The 22,825-nt window shown below is 32.6% G+C and overlaps 2 protein-coding genes and 1 long non-coding RNA gene across 5 annotated transcripts; all 3 read left to right on the top strand.

Annotated features, from left to right (window-relative positions):
• The first annotated feature begins 6,969 nt into the window (after positions 1 to 6,969).
• LOC105131954 (transmembrane 9 superfamily member 11-like) lies at positions 6,970 to 9,663 on the top strand. Its single transcript, XM_011035179.1, has one exon. It carries the CDS (start codon positions 7,335 to 7,337, stop codon positions 9,306 to 9,308), a length of 1,974 nt encoding a protein of 657 aa, XP_011033481.1. The 5' UTR covers positions 6,970 to 7,334; the 3' UTR covers positions 9,309 to 9,663.
• Positions 9,664 to 10,607: 944 nt separating this feature from the next.
• On the top strand, positions 10,608 to 13,222 carry LOC105131953 (uncharacterized). Of its 3 annotated transcripts, none has more exons than XR_843521.1 (4): positions 10,608 to 10,624; positions 10,703 to 10,807; positions 11,287 to 12,628; positions 12,720 to 13,222. It is a non-coding gene; the product is annotated as an uncharacterized LOC105131953 (long non-coding RNA). The 3 variants fall into 3 exon arrangements; XR_843522.1 differs by having other exon boundaries at positions 10,613 to 10,807; positions 11,287 to 11,415; positions 11,510 to 12,628; XR_843520.1 differs by having other exon boundaries at positions 10,613 to 10,807.
• Positions 13,223 to 18,560: 5,338 nt separating this feature from the next.
• Positions 18,561 to 22,054, top strand: LOC105131952 (sugar carrier protein A-like). Its single transcript, XM_011035178.1, has 4 exons — positions 18,561 to 18,975; positions 19,773 to 20,092; positions 20,248 to 20,874; positions 21,038 to 22,054. Exons 1-4 carry the CDS (start codon positions 18,831 to 18,833, stop codon positions 21,503 to 21,505), a joined length of 1,560 nt encoding a protein of 519 aa, XP_011033480.1. The 5' UTR covers positions 18,561 to 18,830; the 3' UTR covers positions 21,506 to 22,054.
• Positions 22,055 to 22,825: the final 771 nt, after the last annotated feature.

The raw sequence follows: 22,825 nt of genomic DNA, 5'->3' as shown, positions 1-22,825 counted from the left end.
CGTGAGCAGAGTCTCCCTTCTAGCAGCAGCCAGCTTTAACCATGACCAAACCTTTGATTCCGCCAGGCAGCACTATAAGCTTCAACTCAGTCCAACATCAGCTTTTTCTCTACACCATAGCAGCAGCAGGAGATTTGTTCCAGCAGCTTCAACAGCAAACAGAGCTTCGACCAACATCTTCTCTTCCTAGCAGCGATGGTTATCACGCTGTCAGCTTTCCAGCAACAGCCCCTTACAGAAAATAATCAGCCTCCCCTCACCTTCACGTGACATAAGAAAATGAATCATTCACCTCCGCAAAAGACAACCCATCACCATTTCAAGCTAGCTGATAAGATTTCCCAGGAGAAGAGGGTTACAAACATTCAAAAAGCAAGGAAGATTGAGAAATCTATGGGAAACATTTGCAGTGATAAGGGGTCGATGCATGAATGGCGGTTGGTACTTGCTTTCGTTTTCTATCCGTTCCTTACTTGTTACATGATAGGCTAAGCTCTGTTTCAAGGATATTTTACTATTTGCACCTACTGTCATCAACATTGCCATGAGATTTCTTAGCTTGGAAAAAACCTGTAGTTGGTCCTGTTCCACAGCTCCTGTTTTGGTATAAAAGTATGCTTGCGGTAATATATATAAAAAATAAAAAGGAAAAAGAGGAAGCATGTGTTGGTTTGGCCATTTCTGAGGCAATGTCAGGTATCAGTGCAAAATTTTCTAAATTTGCTGTGTTAATCTTTCAGAACCAAAATAAGTTGTTTCGTTTCGTTTTGTGGGTCAGGCTTTCCTTCAAAAAAAAAAATTGTTGTTTTCTTTGGACAAGGCCTGTTTGTTATCCTAAAAGAAAAATCCCATGCGTTTTTACTTAGATCAGGCTGGTTCTGGTTTTGGACCATGCTAGGATGCCCAGTCCATGTGATTGGGCTAATCCTTCAAAGCTTAAGACTTTTGTTTGTGTGAACTAAAACCTGACAGAAAAAAAATTCAATTTTTGGGCCTTGCGTGGCAAACGCTTCTCAATAGAAATTTAAAGTATTGTATTTCTATCTTTTTGGTGTTTCGACCAAATATGGTCGTGATTAATTTCTAATTAAATTTAAGGATTTATTTTTCAATCAATTTTGATTTCTCTTTTATTTTTTTTTACTCTCAAAATTTTTAATATATGGAATTGTGATCTATGTGTAAAGTATTTTTTTCAATAATAAACAAATTGGTTATCCTTATACAAAAAAAAAAAAAATTCTTAAAAAATACAAGTTCTATTTTAATTTGCATATGGTCAGGTTTTCTTAAATATATTATATCTATATATTTTTTTGTATTAAAAAATCACAAAAACAAATTTTATTTGAATATTTTTTTAATTTAAAAACTAGTTTGCTAAAGTTACGAGAACTTGATTTATTTAAAAATAACAAAAAAATATTTTTTTAATATGTAGGATTACGATTTTATATGTTAGATATATTTTTAATATTAAATAAAAATAGTTTTTTTATTCATGTTTTAATTTTAAAATGACTAGGTTTTTACTTGATAAAATATAATTTTTTTTATTTAATAGGATGATTTTTGAACCCTAAACAGACTAATGATTAAAAAATATAATAAGATTTTAGTTTATTTAAGACAAGCAATAATATAATTTATTTTAGATAAGATATTTTAGAGGTGATAGATCCTTACTATTCCCAACATGTTTTTTTATTCAGATTTTTAAAAATTAATAGATTTTCAAGTAAATAAAATACTAATGACGACTTTTAATTTTTTATTTTATTAATAAAGAATAAAAATTATTCTTTTTATCTATATTTTTTCATGTTAAGACCCGATTTAAAAAGATAATCATCATGATGCCGGAATCAGGATGAGTTTTGTTGAAGGTAAGAGCTTGGGTAAAGATTCCCAAGGTATTGTCAACCCTTTAGCTGCTGTTAGGAGGCCGAAAGCACGGGGATTGGGTGCAAAAAGTTTGATCTTTCCCTTTTTCCCCGTAAATAAACGATGCATAGTTTATTTAGGCTGATCGTTTCAAAGGTACTTGCTGACAAATTGATCTTCCCTTCCCTTGTGCTTAAGTAAAATATATGAGCATCATAATTCATGTGCTCAAGATGCCTTTATGAGTATGATCGTCTATTACTTTCCTTGCCCTTCAATTCTCCTTCTTGCCCAATGGTTTGAAAATGAAGTGTAGGTGCCCTACTATGACTGGATTTTTACGTGTGTAGATTAATTTTAGGGTTTGTTTATTGACAAGTTTTTATGAAACAAAAGATGATAGAACATGGAAGTATTTGTGATTCCCGTGGAATCTTGCCTTGGCTCCTCAAAATAAGCCATCTTCCAAGTTGCCAGTGATGAGTTGTTACTTTCATGGAATCTGCACAGCCATAGAAATATGGTTCGCAATCCCTGAAAGGTCACCTGCTGGATCTGAGACCCTTTCTCCTTCCCTGGCTGGAACCGCCACTGATTCATATTTACTGAATCCATAAACCCAAATACTCCTACTGATTATCCATTCCTCTATGTTTTCATTTTCTGGTAAATCTCAGCAGCTTAAGCTATCTTTCACTCTGTTTGGACTCACGGTTATATCAGTTTTGGAATTTTGCGCCTGTATTAGTGGAAGAATCAAGGGAATAAACTAGTAGTCTACTCATATATCTTGACGTGCCCGATCTGTGTTTGAACAAATCACTACTCCTAGTCTTCCAATGCCATTGAGAGAAGAAAATTGGCCTAATTGGTTGATTTTGACTATTTTAGCTGTTGTTTCTCTTACGTTTTATTGGCCCAAGAACGCAGTTTATGCGCATGGCGTGACTTGTGGGAAGGGAAAAGGGGAGGGAAACTTACAGTTTTGTCCATGTGGAACCACAAGGTGAGAAAATGTGATCTTCCATTCACGGATCAGCCACAAACTTCTCTTTCAAGTTCTTAGATTCATACTTGAATTTATAATATGTTATTGCTTCTTGCGGGTATGCTTTCTTCATCTTATGCATAATTGGAGATTATTAGTTAGGCGGTCTTGTGCGCTGATCACCAAACGAGGGGCGTGTTTTGTTGTTTTGTATTGGTGCTCTCTTTTTACAATTACAATATACAGGGGGGGAGATTGTAGATTTTTTTTATATTTTACGGTAGATTGTTATAATATTTTTTATTTTTGGTTTATATTGATTTTTTATTATATTTATTGATTTTATTTTTTTTTTAATATTGAGTTGGTTAAAATTTAGTTTTATAATTTTTATTTTTTAAAATAATGTAAATTGCTATAGTGTCCCGTATAGTTTTTTTTTTGTTATGATTTTTTTAAAATTATTTGTTATTTTTTTTTTAATATTGAGTTGGTTGAGAATTATAATTATAGTTTGTTTCATAAAATATTGTAGATTGCTACAGTGTTTCTAACATAGTTTTTTTTGTGTTTTTTTGTTATAATTTTTTAAATTATCTTTATTGATTTTATTTTTTTAATATTGAGTTAGTTGAGAATTTAACTTTTTAATTTTTTTCTTTAAAATATAGTAGATTGTTGTAATGTTTTTCCATTTGTTTTTTTATTATATTTTTTTCTAAAATTATCTTTATATAATAAAGTTAAATCATGTGAGGAAAGCATTATAACTTTTTTTACAAAACAATATAGTTTGCTACAATATTTTCCTACATGGGTTTTTCTTGTTATGTTCTTTTTTAAAATTATATTTGTCGATTTTACTGGGAAAACATTATACCTTTCCTTAAAAACTCTATGGATTGCTACAATATTTTTTCTTATTGATTTTTTTTAAAAAAAAAATTGTTGATTTTTTTTAATACTGTTGTAGAGAATTTAGTTTTGTATTTTCTTTATTAACAGAAAAGCTAAATCATGAAGCAAAAGGCTAAATCATGTGAGGAAAATACTGTATCTTTTCTCACAAAATATTATGGATTTCTACAAATCATTTTATTTAATCTCTAACTTTTTTATAACCAATATAATTTTTTTTTTCCATCGTGGAATATTGACTCCATCACACTTTTAGTTTTTATTACTTGTTTAACATTGGTTCACAATTATAACACTATCAAACATATTTGTTTCATAGCTCACGGCAGCGCACGAACATGTCATCTTGTCTTCATTACAAAGTATAGAACAAAAAAAATATGTGATTTTAAAAAGTTGGTCTTAAAGTCAAAAATTAGATAAACTATTTCAAATAAAAAAGATTGACGATGTCAGATTGACATCCAGAGTTGATTAAGTCACACGCGCGCGATCTAGGAATGGAGAGGCAGTTGAGACATAAAAATAAATTTATTACTGAGATAATAATTTTGGAGTAAATTTATATACTTCCAAAACAGGAGACGCATAAAAGACATGGTTACAAAGATAATATTTTTTTTCTAAAATATTATTGTAAAAACTTTTAATTCCAAACTTGTCTACCTAAGACAACTAAATATAAAGTAATTATTATTATAGTTTTCAAACCAGTACTAGGGGTTGATCTAAGACATGACCTAGATTATTGATCAAGAGTGTTAACCCTTTTTTTTTTTGAAAAAATGATGAAAATGACATTATTTTGATAAAAAAAAAACTTCAAAAAAATATCATCTAGTTTTTAGCCTAGGTTTTGCTCTAAGTTGACCGAGTTGCGAGTTAACTTAGGTCATCAGCCAAACTAGACCAGGTTAATCCTAATTCCTTTACTTTTCTTAAACATGTTAAGTTGATGTAGGTTTTATAACTAGAGTTATTATATTATTATTAATTTTAATACTCAATAAAAACTAAAGTAAAAAAAACTAATTATTTTTAAAATATATAAGTTTGACAATAATATATATTAAGAATAAAATATATTTTTTATATTTTATTATGTGTTAACCATCATCCACTAAACAAGATACTAGATGATCAACTTATCTTATAAATTCTATCAAATACAATTTTGTTTTCGTTTCCTATTATATCTTGTTTCTTGTATCCTCGTTATTTTTATATATTTTTATTATGAAATGGCAACTAAATAGCAACTAAACGTTAATCCAACAATGGTTGAGAGATTTGGGGAAACAAAAACTTAAAACTATTATTAAAAATTCTTATAAAGAAAAAAAAAACATTAGCTAAAAAAATAAAAGAAACTTATGAGATTTGTAAGGATTTGGCAATAAAAAACCCTAGTGGGATGTTAAAAATCAACATTTTAATGAGAAAAATTACCTTTACTATCATGTAGTTTAGTCAATTTTTTTATATTGCCTCTATTCTTTTAAAAATTGTAGTTTATATCCTGAACTTTATAATACTTTACATCATGCCAAAAAAGCAATAAAAAAGGTAAGTTATTCCCTAAATTGCTTTTATATTTTATTTAATGACTAAAAAATCTCTAGTGTAATAAAAATACTAGTGAATAAAAAATGGTAATTCAATAATTATACCATAATTTCAAAACTTGAATTTTTATCCAATATTTTAACAAACATGTAACACACACACACATACACTCCTTCAAAAGCAATGATGTAAAATCAAACAAAAAATAAATTTATAACATATAATTTTGAAAAAAAATTCAATTTCTAATAGAATTAAAAAGACATTCTTGAAAATTATAAGCAAAAAGAGATAGAGAGGTGTAAAGGGGTTGCTCAAACAATACTTTCTTAATTGAGGTTTTAAAGGAGTTCATTGATGATAACAATGAATGTAGGATCAATTTTGTTTGATAAGGAAGAAACTTCATTATAAGCATCATTAATAAATGAAGATGAAAAAGAAAGCACAACTGTAATGACAACACTTATAATATTAAAAACATAGTGAAATAATAATAACAATAATTTTAATATAACAACACTCATAGTTAGATTTAGCTTATTTGAGTTGCTTAGTGTTGTCATCTTCCTCGTCTACATTGATATGGTAAAATGATTGTTAACAAGGTGGCAAAAATAAAGATGGGTTTATTTGGTTTGGTGACGTAGCAATTACAGGATAAAAAATAACTAAATTTATAGAAACAAGGTGTTTTTAATATGAGAATCAACCAATGACTCTTTACGATTGTCATTACTCAAAATTAACCATCAAAATCAGTCTCTATCTAGATTTAGTCAGTCTATTTTTTCAATTATTATCGCACATCACAAATCATTGGCATCTATTAGAGATCCGTTATCAAATGATCCACTAAAAAGAGACACGAGGAAAGATTATGGTATTTCACTATGTCATTTCACTATAAAAAATTTATTATTTGGCATTTCTTCTTAAAAATATAGGTATTTAGTTGGTCAACCAAGAGAAATTTATTAAAAACACTAGATTTAGAGCTTGATTTGGGTTTAATTTTAGTGATTGATTCAAGTTTAGAAATGGAAAGAAATTGGTGTCTAATATATATGAAAATAATTTGATTATTTTACTTAATTTAAAATTTTATATTAAAAAATAGAGATAATTTTTTTTAATAAGGGTAATTTTTTTTATAATGATAAAAAATAAATTAATATTTTTTTTAAATTAATATAAATATTTAAATTAACTTGCAATATCATAATTAATTTTACAAAACTTTAAAATTAATGAGAAAATAAATCTTTAAAGGCTATTATATAAGTAAAGAAGGACCCGAAGCTGAGCTAGGAAGCAAACCTTTTGAAAGAAAAAATTAACATTTTTTTTTATTTGCGTGGGGTGTCCGGGGTCAGCTTACGCGCACCACGACTAATCCCCACGGCCCACTGAATATACTGCAAGCCCAATGAGTAGATAAGACACCGCAGAAATAACAAGCATATACAATAAAACTCGAATCCAGATACGAAAAAAGAAGACAAGCTCTTCCCACCGCTTAGCTATAACCTTACTTGCAAGAAATTAACATTTTGATAGAAGAACAAATGGCTAATATTGTCAATCCATGAAAAACAAGATTTGTCGGCTATCCAAGTAAACAACACCAATACTATAAATCTGTTCTGCCTTCCAATCTTCACTCTGTGTCTGTCAAAAGATCCCGGTTTTCCAAAATCTCAAAGATCTCTCTGCTTGCTGCACAATTCTTCTACGTTAAAGACTCCTCTCTTCGTTTCTCTCTTTTGCATCACTCTCTGTACAAGGTCAGGTTATCTTTCTCTTGTGTTTTACACCTCTAAATAGCTAGACTTATTTGTATCTTTTTCTTTTTAATGTCAAGATCTTGACTTTTACTGAAAAAAACAATAAAGACCAATCCTTTAAGGCATAATAACTTGTTTTCACGATCTGGGTCTTTCAGATCTGACTGAAATCCTTTCAAAGTTCTAAAGAAATGGACTTTTTTGCTTATTTGAAGATCTGGGTCTTGATCCTTTGTTTGGTTTTCCAATCTGGATATGGGTTTTACCTTCCTGGTAGTTACCCTCACAATTATGGCATTGGTGATACTTTATCAGTGAAAGTGAATTCAATCACTTCTATTGAGACTGAGATTCCTTTTAGCTATTATAGTTTGCCTTTCTGTAAGCCTTTAGAGGGTGTTAAAGATAGTGCTGAAAATCTTGGTGAGGTTCTTATGGGAGATAGGATTGAAAACTCACCTTACAAGTTCAAGATGCATACCAATGAGACCGATATCTTTCTGTGCCGTACCGATCCTTTGTTGGGCGATCACTTTAAGCTTCTAAAGAAGAGGATTGATGAGATGTATCAGGTGAACTTGATTCTTGATAATTTGCCTGCGATAAGGTATGCTAAGAAGGAGTCTTATTTTTTGAGGTGGACGGGGTATCCAGTGGGGATTAAGTTTCAGGATGCTTATTATGTGTTTAATCATTTGAAATTTAATGTACTTGTTCATAAGTACGAGGAGGCCAATGTAGCACGTGTGATTGGAACTGGAGACGGGTCGGAATTGATTCCTACTGTTGGGAGTGGGGGATCAGACCTTCCTGGGTATATGGTTGTTGGTTTTGAGGTGGTTCCTTGTAGTGTCATGCATAATGCTCAGTCTGTTAAGAACTTGAAACCCTATGAGAAATACCCATCTCCTATTAATTGCGATCCCACCACAGTGGCAATGCTGATTAAAGAGAATGAGCCAATTGTTTTCACTTATGAGGTTACATTTGAGGAGAGTGATATCAAGTGGCCATCGAGATGGGATGCTTATTTGAAGATGGAGGGGTCCAAGGTCCATTGGTTCTCTATCTTGAATTCTCTGATGGTGATCACTTTCCTTGCTGGTATTGTCCTGGTCATCTTCTTGAGGACTGTCAGGCGGGATCTGACCCTTTATGAGGAACTTGACAAGGAAGCTCAAGCACAGATGAATGAGGAGTTATCTGGGTGGAAGCTTGTTGTGGGCGATGTTTTCCGTGCTCCAACTAATTCTGGGCTATTGTGTGTTATGGTTGGAGATGGGGTGCAGATTCTTGGGATGGCAGTTGTGACAGTAATGTTTGCTGCCCTTGGATTCATGTCTCCAGCTTCCCGTGGAACTCTGATTATAGGCATGCTAATTTTCTACATGATTCTTGGTATTGCAGCTGGCTATGTTGCAGTTCGCCTTTGGAGGACAATTGGCTGTGGTGATAAGAAGGGATGGGTTTCAGTATCTTGGAAGGTTGCCTGCTGCTTCCCTGGCATTGCCTTTTTAATTTTAACCACTTTGAATTTTCTATTATGGGGTAGCCATAGCACAGGTGCCATTCCGTTCTCTTTGTTTGTTCTTCTAATTTTCATGTGGTTCTGCATCTCGGTTCCTCTTACCCTAGTTGGGGGATTCTTTGGGGCAAAGGCACCTCATATTGAATACCCTGTTCGAACCAACCAGATTCCTCGGGAAATCCCAGCTCAAAAATATCCATCGTGGCTATTGGTCTTTGGAGCTGGAACTCTTCCTTTTGGAACGCTCTTCATTGAGCTCTTCTTTATCATGTCTAGTATCTGGATGGGCCGTGTTTACTATGTTTTCGGGTTTCTCTTGATTGTTTTCATCCTTCTTGTGGTGGTTTGTGCTGAAGTATCTCTTGTCTTAACCTACATGCATCTCTGTGTGGAGGACTGGAAATGGTGGTGGAAATCCTTCTTTGCTTCTGGTTCAGTTGCTATCTACATTTTCCTGTACTCTGTAAACTATCTCATATTTGAGCTTAAGAGTTTGAGTGGCCCTGTCTCGGAAGCACTTTACCTTGGCTACTCCCTCTTGATGGCTTTGGCAATTATGTTTGCAATGGGCTCAGTTGGGTTCCTGTCATCTTTCTGGTTTGTGCACTACTTGTTCTCTTCAGTGAAGTTGGATTGAAGAACTTTCTTGAGCCAAGCATCATGGCCCTTCGAAGAACAATACTATCATTTGGGGCAGAAATGAATGCGACCCTTCACAGAAGTCCATCATGCTTTACATTTCTTTGAGTTTATTTTGCTAGAATGTTTACTATATGTTTTACTATAACAATAATTTCGCTCAGTTTTGCATAATTCTTTATTAGACGGAGATCATGGGATGGTAGCATGTTACACAAGCTCATCATTTTGGCATAGTTGGTAGTCGGTGGGATTTCCCGAATGTACTTTGTTCATTCAGTTCTATATGAGGATCGAATGCATGTAGCAATGTTTGTCATTTGTATTTGACTTCATTAGTCATGCGTTAATGTTATTTCTTGTGTCTCTGGTCTGATCTTGAGTCCATGCCTGCATTTACCATGCACAGAGGCCAGCCTTTCTTTTTCTTCCATCCTAATTTTTGAAACTCCGAGCAAAACAACTTTAGGTAAAAAATACGTGTAGGAAGTTTGGTTTTTTGAAGCTGTAAGTAGAAAGTGAGCAATTTAAGAGGACTTGAAACATAATATCATGAAATTAAAAGAATATAGTAGTAAAACTGGGGGAAACATTTTGAAGTCCGAAATTTTGGTTTAAACAGTAAGGGAATTTATTCAATCAGCTTTGAATACAAAGAAGGCTCAAGAAAGAAGAGAATTTTCATGAATATATTAAGATGGTCAGACGTGAAAAGGCCTAAAAAATTGAAGAAGATGAGTATCTGTGGCGTCCGTTAATCCGTTAAAGCATCTACCATCATCACCTCCATGTCCTCCTCAAAAACCTTTGCTTCTCTTCAATGAACTTGATCTCTCAGTGTCTAGACAAACAAGAATGGCAAACAATGTTAGACACTTCACTGACATCTCTCCACTCTACCAATGTCCCTCTCTCTCCTTTTTCTTCTCTCTCTGCATCTTCATCATCCCTCTCTTTCCGACAATCTTCCCAAACACATCGCCATCTTGTCTCCTTTGGCCCCAATACTACAACCCTTTGCAGGACAAACTCCAAACCTAAGGTTTGATTGTTTTTTTTTATATATATATTATTGTTTATTTTTGTGTTTTAAATATGTTTTTGTAAAAAAATTAAAAATATATATATATTGATTTTAAATTATTATATTTTGATGTATTTAGATTATTTTAATATACTTTGTCAAAAATAATTTTAAAAAAAATAAAAAAATATTATTTTAATATATTTTAAAAAACAAGTATTATTGTATATTTAAAATTAAAAAATATATATTATTTTAAAACAATTTCATGCAAGTGTTTTTGCAAATGGGTGCGTTTTCTTTTCCTGGTTTATGACTGTTAAGCACATGGATTAAGTTTCTAAGTCCGTTTTCTTTGGCGCGTGCAGGGGATATTGAGGGTGAGTTGTTCCACAAATGAGCCATTGAAGGTGATGATATCAGGTGCACCGGCATATGGCAAAGGCTCTCAGTGTGAACTAATTGTTAAGAAAGTAAACTCTTCCATCATTTTTATTCTTTTGTAATCTTCAATTCTTTTGATTTATGGTCACTACTTGGTTATTTGAAGCACTAAAATTTGAGTTATTTGGATTATGAGGGTTCACATGGCATTGAAGTTAGAAGTTGGTATGTGAAAGTAAATCATTCTCCCTCTGCATTTTGGCGCAGGATTGTTGAGTTTGAATTGCACGAAAGGGGTTTTAATTATTTGCACTGGGATGAATTGAGCGAAAGGAGAGGGTTAGTTTTCGATGTGCAACCGTTGAATTAAAATGAAGAAGATTGTCATTTATCTAAGTGATATATATTGCCTTCATTAAACATGAACTGGAGAGGGTTTTCCCCTTTGATTAGAAATTGTGTTTGGCTCCTTGATTTCATTTCATTCTGAAATTAGTTTTTTAGGCCGCATTCTCTTCAGCCTAAGTGATGATTACATGTCATCTTTTCTCTGTATTGATTTTTACAGTTTGGATCGGTACACATCTCAACTGGAGATCTTCTAAGAGCTGAAGTATCTGCGGGGACAGAAATTGGCAATAAAGCAAAAGAATTAGTGAATGCTGCTCGTCTGGTTCCTGATGAAATTGTGACAGCTGTACTATTTCCTCCATGAACTTTATTTACTAGCTTCTACTTTGTTATCATTTCCTTTCTCAGGTACGTAAGGAATGAATTGTTTCACTTTGTAGATACTGACATCCCTATTATCATATGATGATGCAAAGGAAACATGGTGGCTTCTAGATGGCTATCCGCATAGTTCTGCCCACGCAGAAGTCTTGAGAAATTGAATGTCAGGCCAGTTATCTATGCCGTATTGGATGTACATAAATTGAATAATAATGCTATCTTTGCTAATGATTATGTCAGACGGTGATAGTGCTCAGCTTCCAATGAGGTTATTAGGAATTCATTTACTCCAATCATTGGTGAATAATCCAATATTTTCACAGGAAACAAAATTTCTGTACATGTTCATCAAAATGCATGTACGTTTCTGTGCTATAAAAACTGACATAAAACCTACTAGGATAATTCCAAAATTCTATGTTGTATTTGAACCTTCTGTAGTTGGTTTTTCTATGAATCACATGCTTTGAATGCCAACATTGGTTTTACATCTGTGGTTTTTCTCTTAAATGTTTCTCCTAATGTAGTGGATGTTTTAAATGTTGAACGCTCTAATGAATGGAGAAGGTTCTCTGCAATAATGCCTTGGTTTGCATTAAACATTTTCTAACTCAAACTCTGCGTGACCTTGATATTCATGAAATATATCTTTTAACACTCAGGTTCCTGATGGAATTCTGTTTGACAGATGTGTTGGTAGAAGGCTAGACCCAGTGACAAGAAAGATTTACCACGTGAAAAATCCCCCCCAAGAGACTGAACTTAAAGCAAAACTTATAACCTATCCAGATGACACTGAAGAAAAGGAATGCTCTCTGTCACTGTTGTTCTTTGCTCATCGTTCTACTGTGATATGCACTATTGAGAGTTGAGAAATACCTTTCTGTTTAATTGTTTGTGCCTAAGATCGTATGCATTTGTATATGCTCTATAGCAGCGTACCAAGAGATTTTTTTCCCCTTCTAACTACAGAAAAAAGAAGCTTGTGTCTGTAAGAAGCACTTTACGCAAGTTTTGTATCTGTTTGGAAACTTGAACGTTTTTTTTTTTCATCTATAAAGTAATATGCCATGCGTATTTGGTACTTTTCAACTTGTCTGTAGGTGAAGGCATGTCTTGAAATATACAAGAAAAATGCTAAATCAATCCTATCCACATACTCAAACATTATGGTCAAGGTAATTTCTTTTTTTTGTTATTGTATTTCTCTTACTTATTCTGTAGATTTGCGGCAGTAATTTTTGTATGTTGCTTCATCTTACATTACAGATTGATGGAAACCACCTAAAAGAAGTGGTCTTCCAAGAAATAGGCTCTTTCCTGTCTCAAGTGCAGAAAGATAAAGCAAAATTGGTCTAACCTGGCAAGTGTTTTCAAGTTTTGAAGTTCTTATACAAGTTTGCTCAAGGTTTATATCTTTGATATATGATCGATATAATTATCTTCTTTGCTGGCTGTCACAGACTACTCTAGAAGTGAAAATATTCACAGAAATTGATTTGATCCTTTTGATGGATGCTTTGTTTCATCTTGTGTGAAACGTTAGTGGTTGGAAACATTAAGATAGATTAATTCTTTTTGCAATCACATATCTTTTATTTCAATTTATGAAACTGATTCAGCCCCACTTCAGCCAGTAATATGATAATAAGATCTTCTTATGTGTGAAGGGAAGTATAGTAGTATTCACGAGGATCGTCTGACTTTCCCCCTCAAGTTACGACCTTTTATGTTGTCTGGCAGCCTAAATAATACAACTTTTAAGTATTGAATGTTCTTCTTTTCTTCTTCTTCTTTTCTCAATATTTCTTGTAGAAATTGTGTTAACTTTATACGTATATTGGTTTTGTTGACCAATTTATACGTATAGAACCAACAGTTCGTCTCCTGATAATTCCTCTGGCTATTTATCTTGTGATGAAAGGGGCCTTTAGGTTCCCCCCTTATTAAGACCATAGAAACTGATTACAGAGTTTGGACATGGATTTCTATTTGAAGGGCTCGTGTTCAAACCACGGGGAGGCTAGGGTGGAATTTGCGATCCAGAATGGCCACCTTCTTCTATTATGCAGACAGACTAAAGCCATCTGGACCTTGCATCGAACTAGAATGTCTTGTTGGAAGTCCTGTTCCACGCCAAGCACCTTCACCAAATTACTCTGTTATTTCTCTTTTCTATTTCCATGGAGTATTCACAGTACAGGCACGTCTTACACGAAATATATGGCCACTCTTACTCCAGATACAAGGAAAATAGACTTTAATTCCACCTTGTGATGGCTATACGGGAAGATCAGTACATATAATGTCAAACCCAAATCAGATGCGGTTCCAAATCTTACTAGCAGACCACCTTTTTATTAAATACTTGATTGTCTTTAATACTCCATTGATGCAACAAAATATCAAACGTTAGACTATTGTAGATAAGAAGAAGAAGGAGAAGAAGCAAGTAATCAACATTAATAGGATAAAAAAAAAAAACACTTTCTGAGAAGAGTTAAGAAATTGGTTAATAAAAATGAAGGTATCTACATCCTTCAACCTATGTTAGTTGTTGGAAAAACTTCAAACAGTATTTGAACCTTCCCAACCTTTTCACAACTAGTGTAATGGGTTTTGAATGATTTTTTTTCTAGACTGGATTTGTATCTCACAAATTCTTATAAAATAAGTATTTTATTGGAATAGGGGACGCTCCGACACTTGAGTTAGTAAATAATATAAAGAAAATAATGTATAGTAAAGAACAAGAACATAAGAGGGTGTAAGTTGTGATTGTTATGTATGTTATTGTATTTACACACCCCTTGGTTGTATGAAATTGCCACATGGAGAGTGAAGTTGCAGAAATACTATACATGAGTAATTATAAAGAATAATTACTTTTACCATGCAGAAAACTTATAGAATGAATTGTTGATTGATGCGTCGAGCTGTCAAATGGTCAAATAGAGTGGTGTTGCGTTTGTAATTGGTGAGACATGGAGGTGTCTGTACTCCCACTTCGTGCAACTAGTAGCTTTGCATTGGAGAATCAGCTGTGCCCCGCGTAACTCTAGTAAGTGTCTGCACGACGTTTGCACAGCATCATAGTGACAAAACTTGCACCCATAACCTCTGCAACAAAGAATTAGGTGCGCGTCGAGTAATACCTGTTGATGATTATGCATTGTCGTACTGACAAGGCATATGCTCATAACTTCTGCACATGAGTTGTGCAAGTTGTCTGGGCTAAGACTTCTCTCTCTTTTTACCTTTCTTTCGTGCATGATGTTCGGTCAAGTAAATTTAAGAATTGAAAAGGAGAGTTGTATAAGAATCAGAGACTGAATTTAAAAAAAAAATGGCTAATATATGTAATACATGCACTAGCATCTAGCCAAGCCTGCCAAATCACGGCAGCATGTGAGGACTCGTCACGGCTCTGAGAGTAATCTTTTTTCTGTATCATTAGATTCATCTGCGACAAACTCTTTTTCATGATTTACAGTGTGTTGTAATAGTAGTCACAGTGGCACTCCGATGATATATCCTTTCTCTCGGCAAGGGGGCCGGTAAGCAAGCCCGCCTTCCTCTTGTCCCAACACTATGTAAAACACGTTATGATTAGTGATCATGGCAGGCCGCAAGCAAGGCCTTGCTGCCATGGATCAGAAGGAAGCGATCATCGACGTATCTTCTGAATCTTATCTTTAGTTGAAGCTACAGCTACAGTATTCAATTAATTATAGAGACAACTTCCCGGATTTCAATTGTCCATCAAGTAAAATTGTCTTGTAAATCCACAATTCGCAAATCGTCTTCCGTATCTGGCCCACCAAGGATATTATAGAAAAAGGTGATTGTCATAGAAGAATCATTGCACACTCACAGTCTAATCTGGACGGGAACAATTGTTTTTTTTTTTTCCAGGTGTTGCAAGCAAATCAATGGAGAAAAAGAAGAGGAGGAAAGGAGAAGAAAAGGACAAAAAGAAGGTCAATCAGAGCTGCATCGTTGAAGAAGCGGTTCAGTTACTTTTGAAAATAATTTTTTTAATAAAAATATATTAAAAATTATTTTTTTAAAAAAATATTTTTAATATTATCACATAAAATTAATTTTAAAACATTAATTTAAAATAAAAAAAATTTAAATTAAATATAATAAAAGAGAGAACTTATCCCAACGCTTGAGAGACAAATTGTTACCGAAGTCACTTGAATACAATAAAGCTATCTTATCTGTTATATGTGTATTCACTATATTTTTTTTAATTTATTTTTTATTTAATTTTTAAATTTTAAATTTTTATTTTAGTTTATCGTTGATTTTTTATTTGATTTTTAAATCTTTAATTTTTATTTTAGTTTATCGTTGATTTTTAGATGGCTCTTAAATTCATTATCAATCTCATCCCACTTAAACTCAATAAAAGCTTCATTAACAAGAAATAAAAAAGTGAGAAATGAATGGGATGGTTAGCTGTACTAAGTTAGTTCATTTTTTTATTGTGTTATAACTCGTACCATGAATTTAACAAAATTAACTTAAATTATGTAAGATTGATTTAATATAATATTTCTTTTTTATTTTAATTTTTTTCATATATCTTTGAATATTTTATTGTTTTCACAGTTGAGCCTGATCAGGTTAGGCAAGTATTAAAACAACAGCACGCTAATTTTTTTTTAATGCCTAAATTAGATTTTAAACAAAGATGATGAGGTCATGTTTGGTTTATCGCTGTCAAATAAGCCACTGCGAGCCAATTCCAATACAATTGGAGTTTAGCTGTAACCAAGCAAGGAACCACCACATGGTAGAAGCTAGATTAAAAAAAATATTATTTTTTATTTATTTAAAAAAAAATAATTGACTAGGGATAAGTAAAATATGTTAAGTCACACGTGTGGTGAATATATTTTTTAATTTTTATTTATTGTTAATATATATTTTTTAAAATTTTTTTTACTAACATATATGATAATCAATTTTTTTTATTAAACACGGTGATTAGACTTTGATTACTCATTTGATATTTTTCATGGCTAGCCCAAAAAATGTAATACCTTCCGTTTAATTTTTTTTAATATTTTAATTGACCTTCGAGCGTAACGCGAACACCATAACTGAGTATATACAGTTGCTCATTCGTTATGGGTGCACACATTTTACATAAATCAAATGTGTATGATTTTATTTTATTTTATTTTTAAAAAAATAAAAGAGTAAAATATGAGCACAAAAAGTCGCGAGCGGGGGCTGCCGCCTTGTGAATGATGTCAGCTGTTAGATTTCGTGTGGTTGGTCAGTGAGTGTAAAAGAGAGGAACTCTTCGGCGTGAACAGAATGGCATCTGAAGGGTAAGAATGTCATTAGGTTATCATAATTCACACAAGTCTAGTTTCAATATTTACATGCTTGTTTTTATATTTTAAAAATATTTTAAAAAAGTTTCAATTATTTTTATTTTTTATTTTAAATTAATATTTTTTATATTATTTTAATATACTAATATTAAAAATAATTTTTTAAAAATATAAAAATATTATTTTAATATATTTTTAAATAAAAATATTTTAAAAATAATAACAATCACGTACATACTAACACGTAACACGTGTCTTGCAGACAGAATTGGATCACTGATGAAGTTTTTGTCGTTCATAACATGAAAAAAATAAAATAAAATTAATGCTCTTAATTTCTGTAAAATGGTTATTATACCCACTACCCAGAGAGACTTGGTTTTATTGGCCGAGTTCCAACTTGCATGGTGGCGGTGGGAATTTTCAGGGGTGTTTCTTAACTGGAGTTTTCTAAAGATTTTAATTTTTAATTTTTAATTTTTAAATTATTTTTTAAATATTTTTAAATATATGTGGTACCAAAAAATATTTTTTTAAACAAAAATATTATTTTAATATATTTTTAAAAAATATTTTAAAAACAATTATTATTACTCGCTCAAATAAATTTAAAAATAAAGTACAAAAAAACGATCATACTCTTCGTAATTGGAAGATTTAAGTCATTAAAGCAACATTGGCTGGCTAGCGAACTCATTGAAGATTTGCACTCCAAGTGGAAAGAAAACCACCAAAGTGCATACTGTAAAGTGAATATTTATTTTTGGGTTAAAATCATGTTTTCTGATTTTTTTAAGTTTATTTTTTAAAATTATTTTGATATACTATTAGGGAAAATAATTTTTAAAAAATAAAAAATTATATATTTTTAAATAAAAAATACTTTAAAAAAACAATCACTACTTTACTTCTAATCACTATTAAAATCAATAACAACCCTCAAATATAGCACTTATCTATCTGTATTCTTGCATACAAACAAAAAGTAGGCCACACAATTTCAGCAAATCCCAAATTAATATATAATTATTAATATCACTCCAAGTCAAGTACATTAGTTTACTATTCATAAAATATTTTTATTTTTACATTTTAAAAATTCTTTAAAAAAATATTTTTTAACTTTAAATTATTTTTTTAAGTTTTGAAGTTATTTTGATGTGTTAGTATCAAAAATAAAAAATATTATTTTAATATATTTAAAAATTTAAAAATTAGTTGCTATTATAATACCAACTTAGAAAATATAAAGTATCTTTAATAAATTTTTCAAAACATATGGATTATATACAGGTAAATGATGCCTCTATAATAAATATTTATTAAGTTGGATGGACAAAATGCCAAAACCAATGGATTTATTCCAATTATTACATTTAAATTCAATGCATAACCCCATGAAATTTTCTAATATAGGCATTGATTTTGTAGCAAACCCATAATATTAAATTCGGAAACCATATGTGCAACTACCAAAATGACCTTTCATTTTTCTAGGAGAAGAAATAAATAGCATTATATATTGGCTATGAATGGCCAATCCTTTGAAAAAAAATAGAAATGCCTTTATGAGAAAAAAAAAGAAAAAAAATAGAAATGCTTTCTATAATAAGAATTTGTGTAGAATTATAGTAATATCATTTTTAAAGTATTTTTTGTTTAAAAATATATTAAAATAATTTTATTTTTTTTATTTTAGTGTGTATATTAAAAAGGTGTTTTTAAAATGCAAAAATAAATTCTGACCGCTAATTGTTAGTTGTGAAACTGAAAACTATGTTGCACCGAAACAAGCTCCTGAGGAAACAAATAAACTTCCATCATGTCTTTATCATTATTGCCATCTTGTCTGTGCAAACATATGGATAAACCCATGTTTTCTGCCAAGCTCATTATATAGTTTTTAAATCCCACATGAACAGAGTTGAGATTATAGAAGAGTGTTTCTCCTTTTGTTGAATTGTCTCTGGAAAAAAAAGAAAAGGGTCTGTGTCTCTCTGTTGATTCTGGTACTTGAGCTTTAAAGATGGCAGGAGGGTCTATTGGGCCGGCTGGTGTGGCCAAGGAGAGGGCAGAACAGTATCAAGGGAGAGTCACCTGTTCTGTAATCATTGCATGTGTTATTGCTGCTGTTGGTGGCGCTCTCTTTGGCTATGATATTGGGATTTCAGGTACATTTTCCCTTTTTTTTGGTCAAAACTTGATGGAGATTGATGAATTGATACTGTTTTGTGGTAAAGTTTGTTGAAAGAGAATATTCTAACTGGAATATATCTTTAGATTTTGAAAAGGATGAAAGTTAGGTGGTTGTCATGTGTCAAAGGCAATGATGAAATAGAAAGTGGAAGTTTTCTGGAAGATGAATAAAACCAGAATTCAAACCAGAAGGGTTTTCGGTCTCCTTGCACATTTCTGAGATTATAATGATGATGAGAGATTAAAATAAATAATTAATTATTCAATTTCTGCACAAAGAAATGCAAATTTTGTAACAGATTGAAATTAATCGTTGACAGACTGCAGAGATAATATTTTTAGGTTCTTCTCTTGAAAAATGGATCTTGATAGCAGCTATTCAAGTTATTGTTTCCTACTAGAAATGGATAATCTTGACACAACCAGCATTTAGAACCCATCTTGGCTGCCAAAAAAGACTCCATTGAACATCGATGATAACAAGTATACTAGATGAGATCTCCATGAATGTTCATTTTCTATTTTTATAATTTTCAATGCTTCCTTGAAGGTGTCATGTTAATTCATGTTGCAATTTGATTTTTCAAGGTTGTCGTCTTATGATAAAATTAGGATCACATTGATTAGAGATTAGATGGCATTAATCTCGGAGACAAAAAGAGAAACTAAGAATGTTATAAAGGAAAGAACAAAATCTTGAAAATGTTGGAGTTAACCTTCGGATTCTGCTTCAAAACTGAGTTTTTTGTATACCGACTTCAATGATTAACAGGAGGAGTGACATCAATGGATGGATTTCTTAAGAAATTTTTCCATGGTGTATATGAAAAGAAGCAGCGTGCTCATGAAAACAACTACTGCAAGTACAATGACCAAGTGCTATCAGCGTTTACCTCTTCTCTCTACCTTGCTGGTTTGGTTTCATCTCTGGTTGCAGGTCCTATCACAAGAATTTATGGGCGTCGAATAAGTATAATCTGTGGTGGTTCCAGCTTTCTTATTGGAGCAATCATTAATGCCTCATCCATCAACCTGGCAATGCTTCTCATGGGTCGGATCATGCTTGGTGTCGGCATTGGATTTGGAAATCAGGTGCTTCATTCTGCTTCAAGCTATTTCCCGTAACAAAGCACATTCTTCCTTATAAGTTATGGAAATGATTTGAAAATGTGGTGATCAAAAGAGAGCGGATGTGTTACGGTAATAATACATTGTTTTTTTTTTGTCTTTTTTTTTTTTAATTCCAGGCTGTTCCACTATACTTATCAGAGATGGCACCAACTCATCTCAGAGGAGCACTAAACATGATGTTTCAGTTAGCAACTACCAGTGGAGTCTTTACGGCAAACATGGTTAATTATGGAACACAAAAGCTTAAGCCATGGGGATGGAGACTCTCTCTAGGCCTGGCAGCAGTTCCAGCTGTATTGATGACTGTGGGAGGGATATATCTGTCTGAGACACCTAATAGTTTAATCGAACGGGGAATGCGAGATGAAGGGAGAAAAGTCCTAGAGAAAATCAGAGGAACCAAAAATGTTGATGCAGAATTTGAAGACATGGTTGAAGCAAGTGAGTTGGCTAACTCAATCAAGCATCCATTCAGAAACATCCTTATAAAAAGGAACAGGCCTCAATTGGTTATGGCAATCCTGCTACCAGCGTTTCAGATTCTGACAGGAATAAATTCTATTCTCTTCTATGCTCCAGTGCTGTTTCAAAGTATGGGATTTGGGCGCAATGCTTCCCTCTACTCCTCAGCTGTGACTGGAGCAGTTCTTTGTTCCTCTACCTTTATTGCTATCGCAACAGTCGATAGAGTGGGCCGGAGATTATTACTCATCAGTGGTGGAATACAAATGATAACATGCCAGGTAAACGTTCATTACACTTTCATGTGCATTAGATAAAAATAATCCACTAGGTAAGAATATGTTGGTTCAATTAGATGTATGTAACTATAGCCTAGAGATTAGAGGGTAGAACCTTCATTACCTCTGGCTTCAAATAACCATTACTATTTAACTTTTGTAACAGGTAATTGTTTCTATTATCTTGGGGATGAAGTTCGGGGACAACCAGAAACTATCTAAAGTCTTCTCGGTGTTGGTTGTCATTGTGATTTGCTTGTTTGTTGTAGCCTTTGGATGGTCATGGGGTGGGCTTGGCTGGACCATTCCAAGCGAGATATTTCCACTGGAAACCCGATCAGCTGGACAAAGCATTACAGTAGCAGTAAATCTTTTATTTACTTTTGTAATAGCTCAGGTTTTCCTATCCCTCCTCTGTGCATTCAAGTTCGGAATCTTCCTCTTCTTTGCTAGCTGGATTCTTGTCATGACTATTTTCGTTTACTTCTTCCTCCCTGAAACTAAGGGAGTTCCTATCGAAGAGATGATATTCCTATGGAGAAAGCATTGGTTTTGGAAGAAGATAGTGCCTGGGAATCCAAATGATGACACTCAATACGAGGAAAGGAAAGGCGTCGGGCCTTATTCAATTTGATTCTTAGAGTGTCAGTTCATGCCCATATCCACTGTTATGGATATCAGGGAAAAGAGAGGAAAAGGATAGGGCCTGCCTAAGTTATAAATAAGCATGCAAATGACAAACGAAAAAGAGCCATAACTGTCAGCCACATGATCTTGAGTATTTGGTTTAGGCTGTTCAAGCAATGAATTGATCCCTGTGTTTTACTGAAGCTTTCCCTTCTTGCAGCTTTTCATTTCTCTGTGTTTTCAAATCCATAAAAGTTGAGGGGCTTCATCCATTGCATATCATCTCCACTGGTATTTTAACTTAATGGCTCAAGTGAGGAAGAAAATGAAACATTGTGCTCAGTAATCGTGATTTCAAGTGAAGTCAGAGGATGCAAGAGTTCATGGACTCGTATTGTAATTCCAGCAGCTTTTGGATCTTGCATGTGGTGAGACCATCCACTGCAAGAAGGAGATTCTTTAAGCATTAACTCCTTCACTTGAAATTTCATTCCAGGAGCTCTTGGAAACCTGAAACTCATGATTTAATCCTGCAAGAACAAACTCATGTTCTATACATGAATTTGAGATCTTTTCTCTGTGATTTAAAACTCGAGAATGTGATCTTGCATGTAAATATGAGTTGTTATAAATTTATATTAGATGATTGTTTTGCATGTTACTTCCTATGACGCAAGTCATATTCTATACATAAATCTTAAAAATCATGTTAAATGATTAGAGTTTACATAATAAACATGATTAATGTACACTGTTAATGCTTTTGGGGCATGTTTTTACATCTCCTCTCAAATTCTTTTAATTTTGGTTGCTTTGGCTCTTCACCCAATTTTTTTTTTTTAATTGGAAGCCAAGTTATACTTCATTCCCATTTGTCTAATGCACTAAATTAGAAATGCAATCTGATCCCGGGTGGGCTAGGCTATACTGACCAATAAGTTATCTTAGTTAAACTTTTAATAAGTTTACCTAACTTAATTGAAATAAAATTAAGTGTAAGAGTCAATTTTACTAGAATTAATTAAGTTTAAGGGCTTTATTAAACTTTTAATGAGCTTAATTAGGGGCTAGGCTTTACGGGTACTCCTGCACAATTTTCGTGTGCCCTCATATAATTTCTATTCTCCAGATTCTTTATATTCTTTGTTTATGTTTGACAATAGCTCATCCTATCACAATAACTATCCAAGTTAAAATAGGGTGTCAATCTTTATCCCCTTGTTGTATTTTTTTTCTATTATCAAGGTCTTCATCAATTCTCCCCTCGAGAAATTACAGTCACCGAATTTAATTTCTTTAAAAAAATCACCACTCCATCAGATTCTTG

Source organism: Populus euphratica, unplaced genomic scaffold (assembly GCF_000495115.2).
Source record: "Populus euphratica unplaced genomic scaffold, PopEup_1.0 scaffold73.1, whole genome shotgun sequence".
NCBI lineage: Eukaryota > Viridiplantae > Streptophyta > Magnoliopsida > Malpighiales > Salicaceae > Populus > Populus euphratica.
Note: the sequence above shows the minus strand (reverse complement) of the source record. Positions and strands in the feature narration are given on the sequence as shown.

Excerpts from the sequence above, each read along its gene's own strand:
- LOC105131954 (XM_011035179.1), top strand. The coding sequence starts at position 7,335 with ATGGACTTTTTTGCTTATTTGAAGATCTGGGTCTTGATCCTTTGTTTG.
- LOC105131952 (XM_011035178.1), top strand. The coding sequence starts at position 18,831 with ATGGCAGGAGGGTCTATTGGGCCGGCTGGTGTGGCCAAGGAGAGGGCA. Across the intron at positions 18,976-19,772 it reads CTATGATATTGGGATTTCAG|GAGGAGTGACATCAATGGAT; the intron begins GTACATTTTCCC and ends AATGATTAACAG. Across the intron at positions 20,875-21,037 it reads TACAAATGATAACATGCCAG|GTAATTGTTTCTATTATCTT; the intron begins GTAAACGTTCAT and ends CTTTTGTAACAG.